At 30.8% G+C, this 17300-nt stretch overlaps 1 protein-coding gene and 1 long non-coding RNA gene across 2 annotated transcripts; one reads left to right on the top strand and one right to left on the bottom strand.

Moving 5' to 3' along the window:
• Positions 1–1241, bottom strand: LOC128293047 (uncharacterized). Its single transcript, XR_008283068.1, has 2 exons — positions 1174–1241; positions 1–263 (listed from the first exon to the last, which is right to left on the bottom strand). It is a non-coding gene; the product is annotated as an uncharacterized LOC128293047 (long non-coding RNA).
• A 12621-nt stretch (positions 1242–13862) lies between these two features.
• LOC108451260 (uncharacterized) lies at positions 13863–17300 on the top strand. Its single transcript, XM_017748994.2, has 7 exons — positions 13863–14767; positions 15169–15207; positions 15312–15382; positions 15488–15552; positions 15808–15897; positions 15972–16064; positions 16670–17300. Exons 1-7 carry the CDS (start codon positions 14364–14366, stop codon positions 17102–17104), a joined length of 1197 nt encoding a protein of 398 aa, XP_017604483.1. The 5' UTR covers positions 13863–14363; the 3' UTR covers positions 17105–17300.

Here is a 17300-nt window from a genome sequence, read left to right as displayed (position 1 = left end):
ATTCAAAATTGATTATAAACTTCATTCATTTAACAAGTTAATGTTCATGTATCAAAATATCATGTACTTTCCTTACCATTTCATTTAACCATCTAAATCTTATAATTCATCCTTCACTACTCAAAACAATATACATATTCAAGTGACTAAATAACACCTATGTACATGCCACCTTTACCCAAAAGAAAAATATACATCACCAAGTTTGTGTTGGAGTCAGGATTGTTCTGGATGCTGAGCCGGGACACTTGACTTTTACTAACCTGGGCACGGAAACAACCGTACGCTGAGTATGGATATACTCAGTGGTATTACTATAAATCAAGACTATTTAACATTAATAAATTACAAACATCAACCATAAATTTTATAATTATTTAAACTACTTTTATATACAATAATTTTACTTCATAAATCTTAAATTCATAATTCATTTTTTTCATACTAACTCAATTCATAATTTAGTTCATACATTCTTTCTCGTACTTTTCAATAGTGCTAAAACAAATAATCTCATTTTCAAAATTTCATTTCAATTATTTACCCTATTAACAAAGCTCGGACTATGATGATACGCTGGATTCCATCCAAACACACCGAATATCCAACCCAAACACACCCGAATATTATAAATCCTCCATAACACACCGGTATAATATATCCTCCCAAACACACCAATAAGGCATTAAATGCCTATTCGGATAAACCGAAGTATATAATAACAGAAACATCCTCTCGGCCGAACTACAATCTCTTCATCACATCACAAATCCAATGGCATGCCATTTGTATCGAATCTAGTCCGACAAGTTAATAGGGTATTATTTTACTTTTTCTAATTTCAATTTCATTTACACAAAATTTTTCAATACTCATTCAATTCAAATATCTATTATCTTAATTCATATACAAATTAATTTTCACACAAGTGTATACCATCAACACCATACATTTGTCACAATTTATTTATTTTCAATCAATACACTTTTCAAATAATCACATATTCCATAATTCACTTATTCAATTCAATTTGATTCAAATTTACATCACTTTCATTTTCACTCAATATTCATATCAATTTCACATACTTACCTCAAGTCTTATTTACCATACATAACAATTAAAATTTCAGCAATCAATAATAATTAAAATTCGAATTATAATAATACACACCGTAATTCTCCCGTTTTAGTCCTCGATGACTTTCTCCTTTCCTTTCGATGCTGATGCTTCCGGTTCTTTGTTGGCTACGAAAATAATAGTAATTTGCATTATTATTTACAGCATTAATTATAATAAATAATTAAATTTCTAAACAACTCCTACCTTATTCCCAATTTAATCCTAACTAAACTTAATTATTTTCTTAATCCAATTCACTCTTTTTTCTATTCAAATTTTGTCTAAACTTATATTTAACTATAAAATTTCCAGCATATTTCCTAATTTCGAAATTTCTTCAATTTAGTCCCTACAACATAAAACTTATAGCCTAGTTTACAATTTAATCCCTTAATCAATTCTAACTTAGAATCCATTCAATTAAATCCCTAATTCCATAATTTTTCCAACATGAACCCTACTTGGAAACATATGAACTCTTGAACTATCAACTTAATTTCATCAAAATCTTGTTTCAAAGCTCCTAAAACATCAAAATTAACTAAAAAGGACTTAATTGACTTACCAAATTAACTCCAAGCTTCAAATCTTTAGTTTTCTCTTTTATTTTTCTTTTCCTTTTTCTTTCTCTTTTTCTCCCCTGCTTCCCGTTTTCAATTCTGTTTCTATTTGCTTTTGTTTCTTTATTTCTTTAATTCTTTTATACTTTATTATTTTATTAACATAACATAATATTAATATAATATATTAAAATATCTTTTACTTTAATATTAAGTAAATTAATAATTATATAACAAGTGTACATATTTATATTATTACAAATGTCATTATCTAATTTGCTTATTAAATAAAAATCTCATGATTTAATTAATACAATTAATAATTATAAAATATCTTTATACTTAAATTATAAGTAATTAAATATTTAAATTACAAATGTACCCATACAATTCTTACACATGTATATTTTATTACCATACAATTGTCTTCTATTTAATTTATTTATAATATATTATCAATTAAATAATCATAACAATTTAATATAAAACCATAATAATAATCATTATAATATATAAAACCTAAAAAAATCTTTGATTTTATTTCACCAATATGCCACCTCATTTGTAGTCAATGGCTTAATTGCCATTTTAATCCTTTTTATTTTCTATTGCTTTATAATTAAACTTTTATCCTTTATTCAATTTAATCCTTTTTATTACTTACTCTAAATTAAGCTAAATTCACTTAATTAGATCCTAATTAGACACACCACTAGGCTCATAAATATTTTTAATAATTATTTTCGAACTTATTTCACTAAGACGAAGGCCCTATAACTCACTTTTTCGGTGCCCGTGAATTTTATTTTTCTCCAATAAGGTACCCTCCTTCTTCGACCAAATGCTCGTAAGAATGTCTTTAAGCTCCTAATCCCCAGCCCAACACGTATCATAGCGGAACCAAAACCTGTGGCCCAACCTCTCTTTCTTGGGCTTGCTACCGTCCGTATCCAACAGGATAGCCTCGTGGTCAGACTTAGATTGGCGAACGATATAGGACGCAAGATAGGGGAGCTTCTCCAATATATTCTCCGAAGCAACAAATCTATCGAGCCTTTCTTTGACGAGTCTATCCCCTTCCCTATTGTTAGTCCAAGTAAACCATCCGTTGCACGGCTTGACATCAACCAGCCTTAGCTCCTCCAAAATATTACTGAACTCTTCCATCAACACATTTGGTTTTCGTCGACCACCTTCCTTCTCAGAATCATTTAATATGGCGTTAAAATCACCCCTAATGATCCAGCCTTCATTAACGCTACAATGCACTCTCCTCAACATATTCCAAGCCTGTAGCCTCGAGCTAGGGTCAGACTGGCCGTAAAAGCCAGTGAATCTCAATACCACATCGTCCTCCAGCCTCACTAGCGAGTCGATATGAAATTTGGAGTAGTTTTGGATCGAAACATTTATTCCATCCCTCCAAAGCAACGTCAGTCCTCCACTCTTACCATCCGAGTCCACCGCAAGGCAACCCTCCATCCTGCACAAAGAGCGAATACGGTGGAATCCATTGGAGTTAATCTTAGTCTCACACAGAAAAATAATATCAGGAACATTAGCAACCAGGAGTTGCTTAAGCTCACGAACTGTCGCAGGGTTCCCCACCCCACGACAGTTCCAACTTAAAAATTTTATGGTTCTTGGCGGGACTGGTCACCATCCACCGCCTTAACAGGCGAGACACTGTCCAAAAGTTTCCTCTTAACAACTCGAGCTGGACTTTCATCCGTAATGTCACCATATGCTTCTCTATGTCTTTTCCGTTTGCTTTTGAGCCTTCCCAGTCTTTCCCTCGTTATTTTATGGCTGTTTCTATCTAAAGGGGAGGAGACCATTAACTCAGCAGCATTTGACTTCTCCTGGCCAATATTGACACACTGCTCCCCTACACCCGTCGAGCTAGACCAATTTTTCCCCTCACTCTCACGGGCCCCTGAAGCAACCAATTCAACCCCATTCCTTCGTAGGCCCCTTGCTTGATTTAGGGTTACAACAGGCGCCCTTAACCAACTCCCATGTTGGAGATTTAAGTCATGCTGCCTAGCCCCGTCCTTACAAATCATGCACGTCCTCACCGTATGACCTATCACCCCGCATGCATAGCAGAAATCTGGAAGTCGCTCGTACTTGATAAACCCTATCTGTTCCGCACTCTCCACGTCCACCATCCTCACCACCCGCCTTAAAGGTTTTAGAATATTGATCTTAACCTTTAGCCTCATAAATTCAGTCCACCCACCATCTCGGTCTTTCCAGTCAATCGCCATCAGCTCCCCTATGGCATTACCAACGTCGAAAGCCAGTTTACGATCCATTAATTCCATAGGGATATTATAAACTCTAATCCAAAATGAAAAGAGCCAGAATTCGTAAGATTGAACATCTTTTCCTTTTTCGAAAGGTAACATCGAGAATAGACATCTGTCAAAGAGCCAAGGTGCCAGATTTAGGATGCGGCTGCGATCTTCCAAACACCCGAACTTGACAATCACCACCCCGTCCTTAAGAGCAACAAAATCGATCTCCTGTTTTGTATACCAAAGCGATCAAAACACCCTGTACATCGCTTCCCTGTTAGGTGTTTCCGATGCCATAATCTTGCCCACAGCCCAAGATTCAAAACCTTGAGTATTCGTTTCGTCGTTCGTACTGATTATTTTCCCGGTTTCCTCTTCCGAGAATTTCAGCCGCTCGAGGAGCTCATTGATCTCCTCCGTCATATTTGTCATATCATTCTCCGGACTATTCTTCATGATTTGAACGAAGGAGAAACAACTCAAAAACGGCGAGAAAACCAACCTTGGCCCAAGCTCCAAGCAACCAAATAAGAAAACTCAAAAATAGAACCGGGCCACCACCACGAAATCGAACCCCGCGCACGTACAAAGCCTCACCAACACTAAAGAGACCACCACCGGACAGACCAAGAAGACCCAAAGAAACCAACCAGAAAATAAGAAACATAAATCGTCAAAGAAAATACTATTCAAGAAACGAAAACACGTAAACACTGCATGTATGAAACATGCACATTTTTCGAGAGAAAAAAATAATGTGACCAGTTTTCATGCAGGAACAATAAGGAAAGAACGTAGCAAAGTCAACCGAAAAAGAAAGAATTCAGCCCCCGTAGGACCCAGAAAGGAGAAAAAAAACCAAAGAACGCATAGAACGAAGAACAACAACGTACAGAAAACAAATAAAATAAACAAAAAAACTAGAGAAAAGTAATCAGAGAGAAATCACCGTGAGACACGAGTCCAAAAGCACTGCAAGAAACGTCTAATCGACCCTAGAACACCGTCAGACCCTGTCGCTTCACAATAAAACCCACCGTACGACCACCGAAAATGAGCAAAACAAAGGAAAAACACAAATAAAATTCACCAGGCACAAAACGGAACAACTCAAAAACCCACCCAAACTGCCATAATATTCAAACGAATAAGGCAGACACACAACAAAAAAACAAGAAGCAGAATCGCCCAAATCTTGGAGGAAATTAGAAAACGCTCGCTGCTCGCTACCAGCTACCAGGCTACCAGACGACAGTGTGACTCGAATTTCAATGGTAAAATAAGGGGATCTATAAGGGCGAGAGGTCAAGCGCCGCACAAGTAGAATCCTTATAAATTTACACTTATTCTATTTGATATTGATTAGAATAGGCTTTTCTCAACCTTTAATAATCGAAATTTCTCTTGTATCATTTGTTTTTCAATATTAGTGAATTTATTTTTTTCTACCCGTAATTTTTTTCCTAAAAAGTGTTTTTTATTATTATTATTATTTTCTGATTGTTTTACTGTTATTATCGACGTATATTATAACAATTGGTGTTAGAAGTTGATGTATCCAACTTTTAATATTAAAGAATCCAATTGAATCTGATCCGACAGACCAAATAAATTCAAACAAAACTACCCTATCAAAGGAACAAATTCGAATTAATTATCCAAATAAGTTGTTGCATAGAGATCAATTAACTATATGTATAAAAACTATATACGATTAACTGTATTTAATATTAACCTTAATATTAAGTTTATAAGAAAAAACCTTTCATTTAAACCTTCACTATGTTTTTTTTTCTCCCAAACGATGCATTATTTGAGTGCTTCTAGCATTGTCCTTTATTATATAGTCCAAAATAGTTGTCGACAACCATAGGGATCGCACATATACTTGGATTTTGGTTAACAAATATGAATGTTGTACAAATATGGTACTATTAATTTGTGTCGTTACGTGTAAAAAATGGTTCCACTATATTATTTTCTTAAAATGAGATATGATTGAAGAATCTAGAACTCTTCTTAACCCCCACCTTTATATATTTTTATATTTAATAATATGTTGTGTACAAGATATCAAAGAGAAGAGATCATTTACATATTAATTGCTTTAGTTTATTAGTGCGTGTAAGTGCGATGAATCCCACTACTTGAATGGACACGAGCTGCACGAGTAATCCATGACCACTAATTGCCTGAATTAATAATGATATTCATTCTAATTCCTTCAATATTTATTATCTTTTATAAATATAGATTTAAGTTAAATTTAAAATATTTTTACTTAAACCATGAAATGGTACTTAATTTTTTATTATCTAAGTAATATCTTAATAATATCATTTTATGGTACATATCACTTTATAATAAATTAAATATATATCTTTTAAATTTGATTATAAAAATATTTATGTGAAAAACATATTTATACTATTCCTATGGTACACCTGATATAGGTGAAAGAAATAAAATAATATAAAATTTTTAAAAATAATTTTTGAAATAAAATATTATTTATAAAATAAGAAAAATTAATAAATAAATTTTTAATTAAATTTTGATTGTGTTGACAAGGTTCACCTATTATATCAAATTCAAATCTTTTAAAGAATTATTTTTATAGTATTTTTAGTCTTTTTAATATTGGGATAAATTTCAAAATTATATATGAACTTTGATTTAATATGCAATTATATACATGAACTTTAATTGATTGCAAATATACACGTGAAACTCTAGTTGTGGTTCAAATGTATATGTAAAACTTTAATTTTGATTTAATCATACACATCTAAAGAAATAAATACACATTGGATAAATATAATTATGTATTATTTATTACAATATATAAATGTAAAATGATGTTATGTCAATAATTGTGTTAATAATTTATAAAAAATTGATCAAATAAAAATTCATGTATAAAATTGTACTAAATTAAAATTTACGTATATAATTACATATTAAACCATAATTGATATATAATTTTAAGATTTTCTCTTCAAAATAACACTTTTGTTTTGAAAAATTAATAATTTATTAATTGAATTCATGAGAAATTAAATCATAACACTAATTTTTAAATAAACAGCATAGATACAAAACCACATTATGTTGCTAGTGGAAGTCCTGTACATCTAGAACCCAATCAGATTTATATTATACTAAAATAATTAATCTGTTTTGGTGTTTTGGGGGTTTAGAAGGTGGGATGATCAAATCAAATGCCTAATTCAGTTCAATATTCTCTTTGTAAGATAACATTAAAAAGTTGATTTATACTAACATGCTGTAAAAGAGCATTATAAACAATAAACTAGTTTTAGTGCTTAAATTTGTACTTACATCATATAATTCTTTCTTTCTTTTTTAATCTATTTCTTAAATATATTTCCCCACAATTCATCGAATGAAGCATGCATGACGTGGAGCCGACCCGTATCCCTTGAATAAGGGTCTGAATCTCCTCTTTTGCAAATTTTTATTTTAGGGTTTCGTGTTCTTGTTAGTGGTCCAGAGAGTGATCAATAAGTTCGAAACTTTAGTATATATGTATTGCTTTTGGGCTAACTTGAATATCCCACTTTCTTTTATAAAGAATAGATAATTTAATATAGAGGGTGATCACAAATGTCGGGCGCAAAGGGTCCACTGAGATTATAACGTGGGATTATTAGGGTTAGTTATCAGCCAATTTGAGGGTCACATGGCAGCTGAAAACCACTGCCCATAACACTTTATCTTCTAAATCTTCTTCAATTTTGTTCTTCATTCAAAAAAATTTTGAAAAAAGAAATACTGAGTTAGCTTTGCACATGAATCCCATTAACGAAACCTTTCCAAGTTCCTGATTTAAGTTGAAAATGGAACATGAACGATTTCTTTTTTCACCAGAAAATAATAATAATGAAAATTGATATTAGATTGTAATTGTTAAATTTTGAATATAATTTTTTTCAAGTGTTATACAATATTGTGAATTGGATTAATTGAATTAATGTTTACACATTACAATATACACGGTGAATTTCAAATTTAGATATATAAAATCAATGTCTCTATCATTGTCAATTTAGTCAAGAGTCTAGACTTATTAATTAAATAATATAATTTTTTATTATAATTATTTATACTTATACTAAGTCAACCAAACATAAAATAAATTACGTTATTATGAATGTTTTTTTTATCTTTTACGCTTTATATGAAATCAGTAAAATTCAATCATAATAAAAATTCTACTCATAACGTATTTTATATCATTTCAATCAAAATTTTATTTGATTTTTATATAAACTTTTAATAAATATATTTATTACCTATTTTTATATCGAAACTAAACCTAATAAATTGAACGCCCTTAATTACAGCAATTGACATACATATATTAGTACTTAATTTTTGGACAATAATCTCATGTCTTTTGCGATCCTTTGATATCCTAGTAGCTAATCACGTCACGTCACGTTCCCCAACATGACATTAATAAAGCTTTAACCGACCGACCTTTTAACTTGTCTCCTAATTTATCTACCTTTAGCAACAGTAAGTGCAACAAAAAGAACATCCCTCGTATGGATACTTTCTTTTTTTATCATTTAAATTTGGATTTATTTTCATTAATTGATAAGGTATGTGCATGAAAGAGATAGGTTGTAATGGACATTTTCGTTCTTTGCTTCAATTAAAGTTGTACTTTAAGGGCAAAAAGCCCAATTAGTAAGCTTAATTAATGTCGTTTTCTTGGTGAACAAACACTTAAAGATTTTGAAGATTTAGGAGAATGGTCCAATGAAATGACTAAAAAATTCAAAGTATTTTTGGAAAGGTCGGTCCATCATTCACGCTTTTAAACCCTAAAGTTGAATCTATCGCACGTGTGATGTTTACGTTCAAAGTGAGATGTTGCACCACCTAAGCCTTACTTTACTTAATTTTACACAACAAATTTTAGGGGTTTGAGAATTGGGGACCAGGCAGCAAGCAATTATAGAGCCCAATCATGAATACCATCTCCCCGATAAAGAACTTTGGTCCCTATTTTAGACCAAGACTAAGGTCCACTTAAATGTTATTTACAAATTTTAATTTTAAAATTAATTACTTTATGCTTAAAAAATAATAAAAATAATAAAAATACTAACATTTACGTCTCTTCTTTTTTACATGATGAAAATTTTAGTACTAGTCAGTGTGGAATGCAGTGGGAGACAAGGCTTTAATATTTGTGAAAGCCCGTTATCTTCCGTTCAAAGCATAAGGTATTGGGTTGGGTTTTTGTCCAAAATCTTAAAATAATGAAAACCATACACGCATATCGTTTTAACGCCCAAATATAAAATCGTTAAGCCCATAAGTTTCTAGATGATGGTCCAGATGGACCATTAATTTGCTTAAAACTCTACTTGATGGTCCATGTTTGTTCAATATTATGAGCCGACAAACTATTGCGTTCATACCGTTGCAAGCCCATCTTTCAATTTTAATAGATAGAATACAAATTATAAAAATATGATATTTTTTTCCAAAATTAATATAATAACATTTTCTTGAAAAGGTAATGATTTTTTAAATTAAATTAGGTATTTATATAGTTGAAATGAATACTGAAATTTGAATTTTGTTCTAAAGTTAAATTTAGAAAGAATTAAATTTAAATTTAAGTTTTTCTAATTATTATATAAATAACTTAAAATATAAAAAGTTTTATAATATTACAAAAATTGTATTTTAATATTTTTATTGAGTTTATATCACTTAATTCAAGACAATAAATTAATTATATATTTTATTATAGTAGGTATATTGTGTAAATAATATATAGATTAACAAATAAGTGTTAAGTACAATGATAATACATATTGCATTTTCAATGAGAGCATATATGTTCAGACGTTAGATACGGCATTGTTTGAAAAAATAACTATAAACCTTAAATATGAACCATAAAATAGACATGAAAATTAAAAATATATAAAGTAAATCTATATTTAATGTATAGTTGAGCTCATTATACTCCTACCCCGGCTTGGACACATAGTGACATGAAAATTTGTTTAGCAAGCACCCACAGATGGCCCTCACGTTATATTCTCGTAGAGATCGTCCCTAACTGGTCACTCATGACCACCAAAACATAATAATCTCAGATTACCTTAGTTTAAAAAAAAAAAATCGTGAGAGCTAGATATATATATATTAGGAATGACCATATAATTAGTTTTTAGTTGTTACTTTTAAATATTATTTTAAACATAATAAAAGATAAAAGCACCATTATATTAATATTTGTTACTTTATTAAAAACAATTTTAAGTAATTTTATTAATCAAGTGGATATCAATTTATCTTGTAACACCAATTTAATCAATCATGTTATTTGTAAAAATAAAATACAATTATTTTTTTTATTTTTTACAAATTCAAAATCATAAATTTGAGAGAAGAGCTACATTTATAACCAGATTTAAACTGAAAAACAACCCTTAACTATTGTTTCATTGTCAAATTTATCCTATTATAAATATATAAATAAGGAATCAATTCATTAGTTTTCTTCACGGAGTGAGTGTTGAATTAATAATTTTATTGAATTCTTTTGTATAATACCTTTCTATTTTGATTGAATATAGTTATTCATCTTTATATAATGTTTAAAATTACTCATAATTTCTCATTAATCATTAAATAGAAAGATAATGCATTTTAAAACACTTGAACCCACGTCCTCCTATCTTGATAAAAATATCAATATTAATAAAGTTAAAACTCAATCGACTTTAACATTATTTTATTAATCTTCTATTTTCATCCTCCATATATACTTTGTAGGCCATAATAACCCTCTTATCCATATTCTCAATATTCTATTTGTATACGTTTAAGAAGACAAAATCTCCTCGCTTTTTTACATTGTTCTAATTATTATTATGTAATCATTGTTTTAGATATTTCTTTTGTTCTTTAAAACCCTTAATATTTCTTTTACCTTATATTATTACTGGATAAATTTTTATTTTATCGTTTAATTAAAAATAAAAATAATTTAATCATTAAACTATTTAAAATTTTCATTTAAAATACTGTATTATTCAAAAAATTATTTAAGCTATTAAACTGTTAATTTTTAAAGTTTATACTGTTAATTTGTTTAATAATAATTGTTACCAAAATTCAAGAAAAGAATATTTGTTACCAAAAGTCATTAAAAATAAGAAAAAATGGGTAAGATAATTATATGAGAAATCGCCACGATGTTAACATGAAAAGGACGTGATAAATACGACAAAAGATGAAAGAGAAAAAAAGAAGTAAAGGATGTGACAAATGATAATAATAATAAAACAAAATATCAAATTGTTGATGTTTGAATTTGATTTATTTTTTCCTTAAGGTATTTATAGGAGTAAACTTAGTAATTAATCTTCCACATTCTATAAGCTTATTAAGATGTTGATCACGAGTTTTAAAGCTATTCCATATCCAGGGCGATAATCGAACTCTCGACAATTAGTTAAGATAGGAGAGACCTTGTCATCTCATTTAAATTATTATATTAATAAAATATTTAAAAATTAAGTCATTTATCATTACAAGTATTAGGCATGAAAATCATTACAAGTAAAGAATAATATTACTAGTTTAAATGTATTTGGATTTATGTCTTTGTTATAAGAAACGACGCTAATAATTTGTTTATTATTAATTATTTAATGATTAAATTTTAATTTAGTTCACATTATTACTGTTTCAATAATTATATAATTATTTTGACTTAAAAATTGGAAGAGTCGTAATAAAAATAAATAGATACAAATAAAATAAAACTATTTAACTAATAGATGAAATAAACTTAAGAGTAAATTATTAGTACTCACCCAAATATTAATATTTTATTTTTATTAATTAACTATGAAAAGTTAATAAATCGCCACTCAATTATTACTATTCTTTTGGTCACCCAACTATGAAAATTTACAAAATGATCAATCAACTATTCAATTTTTTTTTCTTTTTTGCCATATGTTAGCCAACAATGATAGTCGTTAAATTTGACACAATAGCAACTTTAACCCTTAAGATTTGTAATCATTATTAATTTAGTTTTGATTCTAAAAATAATTAACATTCCACATTTACACATTTTGTAATTTTTTTCAGTTTTATTTTTCTTTCTCGAGGGATAAATTTAAAAAATTAGAAAAGGTGAAAGTTATTATTTCAGAATTTTGGGTGTTTTATTTTTCTTTTGTATATTTTCAATTAAATTTAGTTGATAAATTTGTTTTCTTTTTAGTTTTTAAGTGAAATGGGTCACGAAGAAAAGTAAATTTGCAAAAATGATCAAATTACACAATGTATATTAAGGGTTAAATATTTTAGAATCAAGAGTAAATTGACATAATATATAAATGTTGAGGGTTAAAATTATTATTATGTCAATTTTAAAAAGCTATCACTGTTAGTCAATTGGTGATGAAAAAGATGAAATTGAATAATTGATTGACCATTTTAAAATTTCATAATTCAGTGACAAAAAAATTATTAATAATTAAATGATATTTTATAAATTTTCATAGTTAGGTGACAAAAAATATTAATAATTGAGTGACTACTACTATAATTTACCCATAAACTTAAAAAGGATAACAACTATGAAAATGCGACACGTGTAAGAATCTCAGTGACGACAATGACGAGCAATTCGAGGCTAGGAAAATACGTCGTGGGGGGTTACGATTTCATCGATGCTTCGTTGAGTCTCAGCTCGTCGAGACTTTTATCCGCTTGGCGCTATTGGCTGGCTTCCCTTTCGCTGTTCAAAATTAATGGTTTTAATTAGTTTGGCGGGGCCATTTAAAGGGCGGTTACCTTTTTGGTTCACCGACCCGACAAATAGTACGACCCGGCAAATGCGGATAATAATATACACTTGAAGGCTGAAATATGCCCGCCATGCGAGTCAAAACTTTTTAATATTTTGATGGAAAATATATATTTAGTTTTGATTAATTCTATTGAATTAAGTAAATAGTTTTAGAAAAATGTAATCTTCATTCACCAAAAGAAATACTTTCTCTCTCTCTCTAAAAATTTTTAGTTTAAATTTTGATTTAATGAAATTTGTAAATTTTAATCTAATTAATTTTAATTTTTTTACTTTTTAAATTTATTAATTTTAGTTTTTATATATTTTTAATTTGAAAGTTTAGTCTTTACTCAATGATGAATAGTTAATTTATTTAATTAAATACAATTATTAATATTATTTATGCCTATAATTGTATATTTAGTATATATTCTATAATTGAATTAATTTAATTTTTATTTTTTGAAATTTAAAATTTTAATATTGATGTAAATGATAGTGTTAAATTATTAATTAAATTTTTAACGAGTAAAATGTAAAATAATAATTTAACAACATAGTAGACATATAATAATATGTTTACCTCATCATTTTAATAATAAAATTTAATGAACTTACTTATATTACTTGATGAGGATTAATATTTTAAAATTTAAAAAGTATAGGATTAACTCAATTGTTACACGGTATCAATGAAAATAAAAAAAGAAAAAGGATGGCGAAGAAATAGAGAAGAAGAAGACAATCCAGTAGCTTGTCTGGAGTCCCATCTCCCCTCTACAGATGAGTCTTAAGAAAATATTTAAGTAGAGAGGTTTATCGGGTCAAATTTCAAATCAAATTATTTTTACTATAATTATATAATAAACTACACTTTTATTTTACCTAATATTCGATAAAATTTGTGATAAATTATTGAGCTTTATCTTTTCCTCCACATTTTTATTTTACATTTTTGTTCCTTTGTTTTTTTTTTCTATGAACAAAAATAGGGGGGGGGGGGGAGTCGTCGAGTTGATAACCAGTCTCTCGTCTAATTATTCGCACAAACGAGAAACAGTTAAAAACATGACTCTGGCGCTTGGAAGCCGAGCTGCGAGGCTGGCTACGCGTAGAGTTTCTTTCAATTTCTGTTGCTTAGCGTAAGCTTCACTGTTCCTTCTCCTAATTTCAACTATGAAGAATCAAACTCTCCTACACCCAAATGTCGAAGCACGCTATTCATCTCACTCCATCATCGCCGTCCATCCTACTTCCAAGATTGAAAATTGTTTCCCCCACTCAATCAAACATTTCCACGTCACCTCAGCCGTTACTTTGATCTTTCTTTTCCCCCTTGGTTTCCTTGTCCGAAACCTGCCCGCGCTTTATAAATATTCCAGCCAAATTGCCCCTGGCCTGTAAAATTTTACCTTTTTTTTTCGTTGTTTCCTCTCCTTATTTCCATATCCATATATTTTTAGTTTTGGTTTTATTTTTTCATTTTTTTTAATTTGATTTTTTGCCATCTCTGTCATGTCAACGGCTGGGGAGATGGAGCCATTGACATCGGGAGCAAGCAATCGGATAATCCCGATCTTTAAGACCCTAAGAACTCCTCTGATTTTCATTCAATCAGTAATCTTGTACATCCTCATCCTACTCTTCCCTCGTCGCCGGCAATTTCGGACGGATGTTGCGGCTGTTGACGGTGCTGCTTCCGGGCAGCAATCTCCGGCTAAAACGGCGAGGCGGAAATCATTATGGAGGCTAGAAGAGGAGGACACCTTAAGAAGGAGATCGTTGGCGGAGGGTTTGAACATGGGGTTCGAAACCGAGGACGGAGAGATTCCGTACCGCTGGAACACATCTCTGTTCTTTGGCGTTCGAAGAAATGCCTTGTTTAGCCGGTCTTGGCTTCCGGCTACCGGTGAACTAAAGTAAGCGGTAGTGTTCTTTTTATCGACGTTCCTTATTTTTCTTTTTAATTTGTGCGCTTAATCATGAACTTAAGTTACTAACTTTTGAATTGCTTATGACCCGAGAATACTAGAGTCTTTACACAAATCAACTTATTTTCAATTTCCTATATTTAGAATGGTAATTCGAGTGGATCAAGATTTTGAATTTTAGTGTAAGTTCGGTGGAATGATGCTTTGCTTTCTTCAGCAATTACATTCTTTTTGGGTTGATGTACTTATAACGCTTTGCTGTTAGTTTGTCTGTAGCATCATGCAAGGCAGTAGCTTCTGCTTTTGTTCTTTACTTTTATTATATAGCTGCCTTCATTCCATTGCTTTACTCTCTCGTCTCTTAACTGCTTGCTTGTCTGTGATTTTAGGGGAATTTTGATCATTATACATGGGCTGAATGAGCACAGGTAACACTAGTTTCTAAATCAAGCCTACGAAGATCTTAGTTTTTTATCCCATTGGAAAAGAATTTCCTCATTTTTCACTCTGTTTTTGTGGTGTTCATTTCCAGTGGAAGATATGCTCAATTTGCAAAGCAACTAATCTCTTGCAACTTTGGTGTATATGCAATGGACTGGATAGGTACATAATCTGACACAAGTTTCCGCATTTGTTTTTGTTTTGCAAAAATCTATTCAAGAGTATTGATTTTAAGTTGTGGTAATGAGAAAAACTTCATTGCTATAGGTCATGGTGGCAGTGATGGATTGCATGGATATGTTCCTTCACTTGATCATGTTGTTGTAGACACTGTAAGTAGTTTAATTATCTGTATTTCTTTTAATGTGCAATAGAAATTAACTCCTCCTGATCACTTTGTCATTTAACATTTAATTGGATAACCCTATTGCTCTTGTGATGATAAAGCATTTTAACCATTAACAATTTGAAGTTTACTATCTTGACTACTGGCCAGTGACAAATAACTAAAACCATAACTTGGAAGTCTTTGGCTTTATTCAAAATATGCCTGCAAGAAGGTGCTAAGTTTTTCTCTCTACTTCCAGGGGGCTTTCTTGGAAAAGATCAAATCAGAGAACCCAGGTGTACCTTGCTTCCTTTTTGGTCACTCTACTGGTGGAGCTGTGGTTTTGAAGGTATCACATCTGCCGACTGCTTTAACTGAATTATCTGCCGAACCTTTTTAATTAAATAAGGTGTGATTTACCAGGCAGCTTCACATCCTCGTATTGAAGGAATGCTGGAGGGAGTTGTGTTGACCTCTCCAGCTTTGCGTGTTAAACCAGCACATCCAATTGTTGGGGTAAGTTGCTCTTCTTATTCTATATTTGTACCGTGCTAAATCATGCTGTAGTTGCCTCCGGATTTTATTTCTTTAACTTTAGTGTTAAAAGTTAAATGTGCTTCGACCAACCAATCACCCATTATTGGTTTAATAATTTAACTAAGGAATATTTTTAATATCACTTCCATTTATGCGGGCTTTCTTCTTGTGATCGATTTCTTAGTTCTTTTCAAACGTCTGTATTCTGTCAAGCGAAAGATCTGTGCAGATAAAGGTATTTAGGAGGTGTTAATTCCTTTTAGAGACAGCTCGTCTGGTTTTAGTTTGAATATTGTTTTCATGGTTTTGCCCTATAATGTCATCTAGCTATTGTGGTTGAGATTTGTGAGTTGCTTTGGTTTTGTATAACCATTTTGCTACTGTGTAATATCAATAACATATTATAAAGAATAAAATTAGTTGTGGTTTAACTCAATATTCGTATGTATCCTCCTTGTATCCTGTCAAATTGGTATTTTAGTACTGATTAAAACAGATATGATGAATTGCCACTTTCTTCCTCCATGATTTTTTATTTTAATTTCTATATATAAAATATAAATATGTATGGTGTTTTTATGCAGGCTATTGCTCCTCTTTTTTCTCTGGTTGCTCCTAAGCTTCAGTTTAAAGGTGCGAACAAGAAGGGCATCCCAGTTTCAAGGGACCCTGCGGCACTCTTGGCCAAGTACTCTGATCCTTTGGTCTACACTGGTCCAATAAGGGCCCGAACTGGGCATGAGATATTGCGCATTTCCTCTTATTTGATGCGGAACTTTAAGTCCGTGACAATCCCATTCTTTGTTCTGCATGGGACTGCAGACAAAGTCACTGATCCACTCGCCTCCCAGGATTTCTACAACGAGGCATCCTCCACCTCCAAAGACATAAAGCTCTATGAAGGCTTCTTGCATGATCTTCTCTTTGAACCCGAGCGTGAAGAGGTAGGGCAGGATATAATCAACTGGATGGAGAAGCGATTAGGCACCATAGCTGAAAATATTGATCATATCTGGTGAATGATCTTGCAGGACGCCATCTCAAGTGTTTTTTTTTTTTTTTTTCCTTTCTCAAAACTAATGTTAGAACATCTCACTTGAAAGAAGACGTAGATGTTTTAGTAAACTTTAAAAGCTCACGTTTGTTGATCTGGTTTTATAGTGAAATTTGTAACCGTGTATAATCAATATTAATCTAGTGGTTTGTTTCATTTTA

The sequence above is a fragment of the Gossypium arboreum genome, chromosome 5 (assembly GCF_025698485.1).
Source record: "Gossypium arboreum isolate Shixiya-1 chromosome 5, ASM2569848v2, whole genome shotgun sequence".
NCBI lineage: Eukaryota > Viridiplantae > Streptophyta > Magnoliopsida > Malvales > Malvaceae > Gossypium > Gossypium arboreum.
The sequence above is the reverse complement of the archived record's forward strand: the minus strand, read 5'-3'. Positions and strand labels throughout refer to the sequence as shown.